This window comes from Mustela erminea, chromosome 7, assembly GCF_009829155.1.
Source record: "Mustela erminea isolate mMusErm1 chromosome 7, mMusErm1.Pri, whole genome shotgun sequence".
NCBI lineage: Eukaryota > Metazoa > Chordata > Mammalia > Carnivora > Mustelidae > Mustela > Mustela erminea.
This window is the reverse complement of record NC_045620.1, coordinates 29,207,668-29,218,092: the sequence shown is the minus strand read 5'-3', so window position 1 is coordinate 29,218,092 and position 10,425 is coordinate 29,207,668. Positions and strand designations below refer to the sequence as shown.

At 48.7% G+C, this 10,425-nt stretch overlaps 1 protein-coding gene and 1 pseudogene across 1 annotated transcript; one reads left to right on the top strand and one right to left on the bottom strand.

Moving 5' to 3' along the window:
* Nucleotides 1-4,681: 4,681 nt before the first annotated feature.
* On the bottom strand, nucleotides 4,682-5,602 carry OXT (oxytocin/neurophysin I prepropeptide). The gene is made up of 3 exons (XM_032353747.1): nucleotides 5,278-5,602; nucleotides 4,941-5,142; nucleotides 4,682-4,800 (listed from the first exon to the last, which is right to left on the bottom strand). Exons 1-3 carry the CDS (start codon nucleotides 5,395-5,397, stop codon nucleotides 4,745-4,747), a joined length of 378 nt encoding a protein of 125 aa, XP_032209638.1. The 5' UTR covers nucleotides 5,398-5,602; the 3' UTR covers nucleotides 4,682-4,744.
* The window catches only part of LOC116596335, a 38,479-nt pseudogene continuing 33,449 nt past the window's right edge, over nucleotides 5,396-10,425 (top strand).

The window sequence follows — 10,425 nt, the reverse complement described above, 5'->3', positions numbered from 1 at the left end:
AGGGGGAGCAGCAGGCAGAGGGAGAGGGAGAAGCAGGCTTTCCGCTGAGCAAGGAGCCCAATTCGGGCCTTTCCAGGACCCCCAGGGATCACGACCTGAGCTGAAGGCAGATGCTTAACAAGTGAGCCACCCAGGCGCCCCTCAAAAAGATTTCTTCTTAAAAACGTGACCACACATAGCAGCATTATTTACAATAGCCAAATTTTGGAAGCAGCCCAAATGTCCACCTACTGATGAATGGATAAAGAAGCTGTGGTATGTATACACAGAGCAATATTATTCAGCCATAAAAAAAGAATGAAATCTTGCCATTTGCGACAACGTGGATGGAGCTAGAGAGTATAATGCTAAGCGAAATAAATCAGAGAAAGACAAATACTATATGATTTCACTCATTTGTGGAGTTTTTTTTTTAATCTTATTTATTTATTTGTCAGAGAGAGAGAGACAGACAGTGCACAAGCAGGCAGAGGCAGAGAAAGAAGCAGGCTCCCCACCGAGGAGCCTGATGTGGGACTCGATCCCAGGACCCTGGGATCATGACCTGAGCCGAAGGCAGTGGCTTAACCAACTGAGCCACCCAGGTGTCCCTCATTTGTGGAATTTAAGAAACAAAACAAACAAACAAACAAAGGAAACAAGGAGACAAACCAAGAAACAGACTTTTTTTTTTCCCCAAAGATTTTACTTATTTATTTGACGAATAGAGATCACAAGTAGGCAGAGAGGCAGGCAGAGAGAGAGGAGGAAGCAGAGTCCCTGCGGAGCAGAGAGCCGGATGCGGGGCTGGATCCCAAGACCCTGGAATCATGACCTGAGCTGAAAGCAGAGGCTTTAACCCACTGAGCCACCCAGGCACCTGAGAAACAGACTCTCAACCATAGAGAGCCGGATTGGGGGCTTGATCCCAGGACCCTGAAACCATGACCTGAGCCAAAGACAGCGGATTAACCTACTGAGCCACCCAGGCACCACATAAATTAATTTTAATGCTATAATACTATATTAAAATTTTATATGTGATAATTTAATAATACAATAATTAGGGGGCGCCTGGGTGGCTCAGTGGGTTAGGCCGCTGACTTCGGCTCAGGTCATGATCGTAGGGTCCTGGGATCGAGCCCCGCATCGGGCTCTCTGCTCAGCGGGGAGCCTGCTTCCTTCTCTCTCTCTCTCTCTGCCTGCCTCTCTGCCTGCTTGTGATCTCTCTCTGTCAAATAAATAAATGAAATCTTTAAAAAAAATACAATAATTAATTTTTAAAAAACAACAACAAAACCCATGACCACAGACTGTTGTCACATACACCAGCTGCAAACTGAAACTCAACAATATATTTGTACCATCAAGTATTCAGGGACTATTCAAATTTCCCCAAGTGTTCCATGAGTGCACTCTTTGCAATTCATGGATATCTGAGTCTGTCTATTTCTTGTGGCACAAAAAAGAATTTTTCGTTTTATTTATTTATTTATTTTAAAATTGACACACTTTTTTTGCGGGGGGGAACAGAGAGATAGGGAGAGAGGGAACACAAGCAGGGAAGTGGCAGAGGGAGAGGGAGAAGCAGGCTCCTGGCTGAGCAGGAAGCTGGAAGCGAGGCTCAATCCCAGGACCCTGGGATCATGACCTGAACCGAAGCAGGCACTTAACTGCTTAACCGACTGAGCCACCCAGGAGTCCCAAAAGAGAATTAAAAAAAAAATTTTAAGCATTTTATTTATTTATTTGAGAGAGAGACAGATGTAGAGAAAGAGTCGGAACAGGGAAGAGAGGGAGAAACAGGCTCACCCCGAGGAGGAATCAATCCCAGCACCTTGGGATCATAATTCAAGTGGAAGGCAGATGCCTAACCAACTGAGTCACCCAGGCACCCCTAAGAATTTTTTTAAAAGAAGCCCTACTCCGAACATGCAACTTGAACTAAACACATGACCCCAACGTCAAGATTCTCATGCTCCATTGACTGAGCCAACCAGGCGCCCCACAAAAGAGAGCATTGATCCTCGTTGCCCTTTTTCTCAACTTTTTGTTTGCCTGAACTTGTTGTAGGGAATGGGTTCCAATCTCTCTTTATTATATTTGCTCTGCTGTGTTGTGTGCGTGTCACCTAGCATAGGCTTGTCTGTTTAGTCACATATTAAAGTAATATTACTTTTTACTTTCCTTTTCTCTATCTTACTGCTAAGACTAATTACTTGTTTTTGGAAATCGTATGTAGGTGGGCATATTCTCTAGGAATTTCATTTCCAAGTAGTAAAAGGACAAAGAACAAAGCTACACAAAGTGGGAGCTGGGAACCACCGCCCTGGACAAGCCCCCAAGCACTTGGGAGGTTTGAAGGAGTCATTCAACAAGGACCAAAGGCTGTGGGACTGAGAAAACAAGAAGAAGGAAGAATGGTAACAAGCTTGCTTCTGTACCCTTCTGGCCACCAGGCCCAGCTTGATGCCACCTTGGGGACATACCCAGGAAAATACATGTCAATCTGACCCTGTGTTTTGTGGCCCAAAAACACTGTTCACCTTTGGATTCTAGGGAAAGAGTGGGACAGTGAAGTGGGTGCCTGAGTGGGTGAGGGGACCCAAATTCTCTCCTAGGGTGGGGACAGCTGGGCTGGCACCCCAAGGTACTCAGGGGAGAGAAAGAGGTGGCGGGGGAAATCCCAGAGTTCCTGCTAAGGCAGAAGGGGGACATTCCAGTTTGGCAAAGCACAGATCTGTCACTCTGTAGTATACATTCAAATGAATAAATAAAAATATTTATTTTTTATCTTTTTATTATCTTATTTCTTTAAAAAGATTTTATTTATTTATTTGACAGACAGAGATCACAAGGAGGCAGAGAGGCAGGCAGAGGGAGAGGAGGAAGCAAGCTCCCTGGTGAGCAGAGAGCCCGATGCGGGGCTCGATCCCAGGAACCTGAGATCATGACCTGAGCCAAAGACAGAGGCTTTAACCCACTGAGCCACCCAGGTGCCCCACTTTTTATTATTTTTAAAAAGATATTATTTATTTGTCAGAGAGAGAGAGTGAGGACAAGCAGGGTGAACAGCAGGCAGAGGGAGAAGCAGGCTTCCCACTGAGCAAGGAGCCCAATGTGGGCCTTGATCCCAGGATCCTGGGATCATGACCTGAGCCAAAGGCAGACACTTAACAGACTGAGCCACCAAGGCACCCCTAAATAAAAATCTTTAAAAAAAAAAAAAAAAGGAACCTTGGTCTATATGGTGAAATATTACTCAGCCATGAAAAAGGGTGGGTGAGAGTTTGCCACTTGTGACAACACAGATGGACCAACACAGAGGGTGTTAAGCTAAATGAAATAAGTCAGACAGAAAAAGACAAACAACATGTGGTTTCACTAATATGTGAAATCTAAGAACAAATCAATAAATTCAAAGCAAAAAAAAAAAAAAAAGCAAAGGAAAAAAAAAGAAAAAACTGTATTCCAGGTTGCTATAGGCCACAGGGGTTTTCAAAAGTCTCATCTCAGGGACTCCTGGCTGGCTCAGTCCTTGGAGCATGAGACTTGATTTCGGGTTCATGAGTTTGAGCTCCACATTGGATATATGGATTACTTTAGAAGAAAAGCACTTAAAAAAAAAAAAAAACTCCAAAAGCCTCATCTCTATTCTCTCCATACATTTCAGCAGTATGATATTTTTTTCCTTTTTCAAAACTTTCATTTGCATATTATATACATATAAAAAGTCAAATCACGAGCATGCTGGGTTATATTTTCCACCAGCTGGCTGGCCAGGAAGCAGGATATGACTGCACCCCTGAGCTGCTCTTGGACCCCCTTCAGTTACCACCCTACTCAAGACTTCTTAGCACCATAGCTTAGTTTTCCCTGTTTTGGTAATTTATTTAAAGAAAATCTTACAGTCCTCTTCAGCACATTTTTTCTCTCTCCACATACTGCCATGGGGCAGTGCTCCTGGGCCTCCAGTGTGAGAGAAAGCCATAGAAATTATCTTTTTTCTCACACGAGAGTGATCTGTTCCTGTTTTACTAGGCCTGGGAGTGTGGTCTGCACCTTCTGAAATTGCTTGCCCAGTGGCATGGGTAAGTGAAGGGCAGCATGCTTTGTGGTCATTTCTGTGGCGGTGGGCTCTCCGGAACTCCTGTCTTGCAGGGTCCTGAGTCCTGCCCAGTTCCTCCACTGCAGAGGAAGGAGCTGGCCACAGCTGGGTGCACCGCGGCCTGGCACCTCTGAGTCCCGGCGGCCTCCTGTGGCCTGGAGTCCCTCTCCTTGGAAACCTGATGGCCCTTCAGCCTCCGGAGCCCCAAACCCAACCCTCAGGTGGGGCTCAAGCCTCACTCCAAACGTAGGGAAGTCATTCACCCGTCCCTGGGGCTCCTTCCTCTTCCTCTTGTTCCTTGTCCGGCCCAACCCGCCCTATCCTTTCGGTTCTTTGAAAGTTCCTCTTAATCCGCCTGCTGTAGATTCCCAGCTCTGTTTGGAGCGGGAAGCTGGGGTCTATTACCCTCTCCCTCGAAGCCGGTCCTGCTGTCCCCCCAACCTCACCCCCAGCTGCGGGATTGCGGGGCTGGAACAGCGCACTCAGACGCCCAGAGCCAGAGACGCCGGCTTCCGCCAGGCGCGACCGTCGGGGCTCCCCCAGTGCCCTCCCTCCCATTCCGACACCAAGACGCCAGTCGAGTTAGAGGGGGAAAACTCTGCTTTATTTTATTTCATGATTTCTCGTGGTGTTGCACCACCGTCGGGGCCATCCGGCTCAGCGCTGGGAGAAGGCGGCCTCGGGGTCGCAGGCGGGGTCGGCGCGGCAGCCGTCTGGAACGAGAGGCGCCGAGTCAGGGCCCGTTCCGCTGGCTCCCATCCCCAGGTCCTCGGTCCCCGGCCCCCTCCAGGTCCCCGGTCCCCGGTGCCGGCCCCTCCCGGGTCTCCGCTCCCCGGCCCCGGCCCGCGCTCACCCGGGCTGCAGCAGATGCCGGCGGCGGCGCAGCGGCCACCGCTCCCGCACGGCTGGTGGCCCGACTGGCAGGGCGATGGCAGGTAGTTCTCCTCCTGGCAGCGCAGCGCCTCGTTGGTGCCCACGAAGCAGCCCAGCTCGTCGCCGCAGCAGATGCTGGGCCCGAAGCAGCGCCCTTTGCCCCCAGGGCCGCAAGGGAGACACTAGCGGGAGGGCAGGGGCAGATGAGCGAGGGCTGAGCGAGGTCGGGGGCCGCGGTCGCGGGAAGGGGGCGCAGGTCCCCTAAACTCTCCGGACCCCGGGGCGGGCAGGGGCGGCGAGACGCGGCCCGGGCTCACCTGGCGCACATCGAGGTCCAGCGCAGCCCTCTTGCCGCCCAGGGGGCAGTTCTGGATGTAGCAGGCGGAGGTCAGGGCGAGGAGGCCCAGCAAGCAGCAGGCGAGGCCGGGGCCAGCCATGGTGCTGGTGCGCTGGGTCGGGGGCGGCTGCTGCGGCGGTGCCTGCGGGACCCGCCTTTTAATGGCCCTGGCCGCGCGGGCGGAGCGCTGGCTAAGAGGGCCGCCGCATGGCTGGTCACAGCTGGTCGCTGCGGGTCAGACCCTGGGCGCCCGGCGCGCCCCCTTATTTGCAGGGGCCTGGCCAGGTCACCGTCACCACAGCGGCTGATGGACTGGGGGCAGGGGAGGTAGAAGACAAGGCCGTGCGGGGGCGGGTGGCCTGGGCCCCCTGGAGTGGCGCAGGGAGCATGAAGGTCTGCGGCCCAACCAGAACTATGTAGCTGGCTTCCCAGTGTGGTGGGGGAAGGATTACAGAGCAGACACTTGGACCCCTCCAGGCCAGAGGAGGGTGGGCAGGACTCCGCATCTCTCCTTCTTGGCTGGTTGCGCAGCAGTCTTGTCTCTTTTGTTAGGGAGCCTCCTCGGCTCGAACCCCAATTTCCTGGGACCCACCTTCCACCCTCACACCCACACCCACACCCCTGCACCTGGAACTGGAATAGGGAAAGATCTTTATTTTCTTTAACCTGTAACTGAAATGTAACCTTTTGCTTCAACTATGGGGTGGTCAACTAGCCACCGTGGAATTTGCAACCCTTGTGGCTTTGTCACACATCAAATGACAGCTATTCTCCCATCACATCACAGCTATGGCAAGTGTCTCTAAATGTTGTTAGACTCATCCCTTTGACGTTATGGCAGTTAATGATAGTTAATTCCCAGCTCTGCCACCAGATCTTAGCTAATGTTTTATTTAAGACTTTATTTATTTGACACACAGAGAGAGACAGCGAGAGAGGGAACACAAGCAGGGGGAGTGGGAGAGGGAGAAGCAGGCTCCCCGCCTGAGCAGTGAGCCCGATGCCGGACTTGATCCCAAGCGCCTGGGATCATGATCTGTACCCAAGGCAGAAACTTAACCATCTGAGCCACCCAGGTGCCCTTGTATCTAAGGTTTTAAGTAAAGAAGCATATTTAAATATATCACAGATTTGTTTTAACATTTTGATTCCTGAATATAAATACACTTGGTTTCTTTTGTAATCTTTTAAAAAAGATTTTATTTATTTATTTGACAGACAGAGATCACAAGGAGGCAGAGAGGCAGGCAGAGAGTGAGGGGGAAGCAGGCTCCCTGCTGAGCAAAAAGCTCGACTTGGGGCTTGATTCCAGGACCCTGCGATCATGACCTGAGCCGAAGGCAGAGGCTTAACCCACTGAGCCACGCAGGTGCCCCTCTTTTGTAATTTGTTAAAAAAGATTTTATTTTTTTCCTTTCAGAGAGAGAGAGAGAGAGAGAGAGAGAGCGAGCTTGCATAAGCAGGGGGCGTGGCAGGCAGAGGGAGAAGCAGAGCCTGAAACTTTGATGCTCCATCCAGGACCCTGAGATCCTGACCTAAGCAGAATGCAAACCTTAACCAACTGAGCCACCCAGGCACCCCGCATCTTTAATGTATCTTAAAATGAATATAATTACAAATAAAAGAAAGAGTGCCTCCGTGGAGGGGATGTTAGTCAATGTCATGAAGGGGGAGAAGCTCAGCACCCATCGTCCTTCAAGAAGGGACCCGCCGGTGGCTCAGTTCCACTCTTGGTTTCTCTTCAGGTCATGATCTCAGGGTCATGAGTATGAGCCTCACATTGGATGTAGAGACTACTTAAATAAATAAATAAATAAATCCTTTAAAAAAAAAGGAGGGGGGACTTACCCCCAGCAGGAAGACTTTGGCTAGCAACCAGCCAGGGTCTTCCTCAGTGGCAGAGAGTAGCCTGGCCCAAGATCACACCCTTCCCAGGTGGCTGACCTCCAATACCGATCTGGCCCCACAGTGGGCAACTGTGAAGGACTGTTTCAGCTCTGAGCTCCGCAATTGAGGCCCCCATGGAAGTTTTCCCTCTCCCCAATTCTGTATCCACCCCTTCCCTTCCACAGCTGTGAGTCCCCAGGGCCCTTGGTAATAACTCCTGCATGTTAAACCCCATCTCCAAGGGCTCCCCAGGGGTGGGGGGAGCCCACCTTGCAATAGCACAGAAGAAAGGAGGCCAGTGTCAGAAGGAACAGACTCAGTGCAGCCAGGCCCTAGATGTTGCCCTCGGGGAAGAGGAGACTGGCATGGCCCCAGCCACTGTAGCCCTCTTGTTGACCCTCCTCCAGGAGGATGCTGTGGCTGCTGGGGCTGGACAGGTCACAGGGCCTGGCTGACCCTGAGTCACTCATGTGAGCTGCCTAGCACGGAGGGGCTGCTCAGGCTGACCTGATTACCCGTCAGAGAGTCGTCTTATTTCTCACGCAAATCAGCTCATTGGCATTGCTGGACTAGAAGGCCAGGGCCTTGACCCTAGAGGCAGCCCCAGAAAGGCCTCCTTCCTATCCTTGGGACACCCTGACCTCACCCAAGTTAATACATGCACATAAAATTTCCTTAGCATAATGGACCCTGCAGGGCTGGCGCTCTGACAGCTCTCCGAGGACTGCTTATCTTAAGATGCACAGGGTCCGGGGACAGATGCTTGAGATGTCAGTGAACCAGACAGACACAAGACCCTGCTCGCGACAGCTTATATTCTAGTAGAGTGTGGGGAGGCATCAAACAGTAAACCTAGCTCAGTAGGTTAGGAGGTAGTCAGGACAATGGAGAAAAGCAGAGACATGTTGTAATTTTTTTCTAAGGGTGCTCAGTGCAGGCCTCTGGTAAAGGGGACAGCCGATGCTTGAAGGACCTAGGAAAGAGACTGGATGGATATCTGAAAGGCAGACTTGTTTTCTGCTGCTACATAACAAATCACCACAAGTTTGGCAGCTTAAAACAGCACCCACTTACTACTCTACAGTTTCTGTGGGTCTGGGCACAGCTTAGATGGGTCCTCTACTCACAGTCTCAATAGCGGTCAGGTCCAGATGTCAGCCAGACTGAATTCCATCCAGTAGCCTGGGAGATTGTTGGCAGAATTCAATCCCTTGCAGCAGTAGAACTCATGGCTGGCTTCTTCAAGGCCGGCACCAGAGGGAGAGAGACACTTTGGGGCTTCAAGTATCTGAGTAGATGGAAGCCTCTTTTAAAGGGTCACCTGATTAGGCCAGGCCCACCTGGACCAACATTTTTGTTATTGTTCTTTTTCTTTCTTTTTTTAAAATTAACATATAATGTATTATTTGCTCCAGGTGTACAGGTCTGTGAATCGTCAGGCTTACACACTTCACAGCACTCACCATAGCACATACCCTCCCCAATGTCCATAACCCAACCACCTTCTCTATACCCCTCTCCTCCTGGCAACCCTCAGTTTGTTTTGTGAGATTAAGATTCTCTTATGGTTTGTCTCCCTCCTGATCCCCTCTTGTTTCATTTTTTTCTTTCCCTCCCCCCCGAGCCCCCCACTTTGCTTCTCAAATTCCTCATATCAGGGAGATCATATGATAATTGTCTTTCTCTGATTGACTTATTTCGCTCAGCATAATACCCTCTAGTTCCATCCACTTCATTGCAAATGGCAAGATTTCATTTCTTTTGGTGGCCGCATAGTATTCCATCATGTATGTATGTGTGTGTATATATATATATATATATATATATATATATATATATATATATATCACATCTTCTTTATTCATTCATCTGTTGATGGACATCTAGGTTCTTTCCATAGTTTGGCTGTTGTGGACATTTGGGTGCACATGCCCCTTCGGATCACTACATTTGTATCTTTAGGGTAAATACCCAGTAATGCGATTGCTGGGTCATAGGGTAATTCTATTTTCAACTTTTTGAGGAACCTCCATGCTGTTTTCCAGAGTGGCTGCACCAGCTTGCATTCCTTCCAACAGTGTAGGAGGGTTCCCCTTTCTCCGCATCCTTGCCAGCAACTGTTGTTTCCTGACTTGTTAATTTTAGTCATTCTGATTGGTGTGAGGTGGTATCTCATTGTGGTTTTGATTTGTATTTCCCTGATGCCAAGTGATGTGGAGCACTTTTTCATGTGTCTGTTGGTCATCTGGATATATTCTTTGCAGAAACGTCTGTTCATGTCCTCTGCTCATTTCTCGATTGGATTATTTGTTCTTTGGGTGTTGAGTTTGATAAGTTCTTTATAGATTTTGGATACTAGCCCTTTATCTGATATATAGTTTGCAAATATCTTCTCCCATTCTGTCAGTTGTCTTTTGGTTTTGTTGACTGTTCTCTTTGCTGTGCAAGTTTTTGATCTTGATGAAGTCCGAATAGTTCATTTTTGCCCTTGCTTCCCTTGCCTTTGGCGATGTTTCTAGGAAGAATTTGCTGCGGCTGAGGTTGAAAAGGTTGCTGCCTGTGTTCTGCTCAAGGATTTTGATGGATTCCTTTCTCACATTGAGGTTTTTCATCCATTTGGAGTTATTTTTCCGTGTGGTATAAGATGGTCCAATTTCATTCTTCTGCATGTGGCTATCCAATTTTCCCAACACCATTTGTTGAAAAGACTGTCTTTTTTCCATTAGACATTCTTTCCTGCTTTGTCAAAGATTAGTTGACCATAGAGTTGAGGGTCTATTTCTGGGCTCTCTATTCTGTTCCATTGATCTATGTGTCTGTTTTTGTGCCAATACCATGCTGTCTTGATGATGACAGCTTTGTAATAGAGCTTGAAGTCTGGAATTCTGATGCCACCAACTTCGGGTTTCTTTTTCAACATTCCACTGGCTATTCGAGGTTTTTCCTGGTTTTATATAAAGTTTAGGATTATTTGTTCCATTTCTTAAAAAAAATTGATGGTATTTTGATAGGGATTGCATTAAACGTGTAGATAGCTTTAGGTAGCATAGACATTTTCACAGTATTTGTTCTTCCAATCCATGAGCACGGAACATTTTTCCATTTCTTTGTGTCTTCCTCAATTTCTTTCATGAGTACTTTATAGTTTTCTTAGTACAGATTCTTTGCCTCTTTGGTTAGATTTATTCCTAGGTATCTTACGGTTTTGGGTGAAATTGTAAATGGGATTGACTCCTTAATT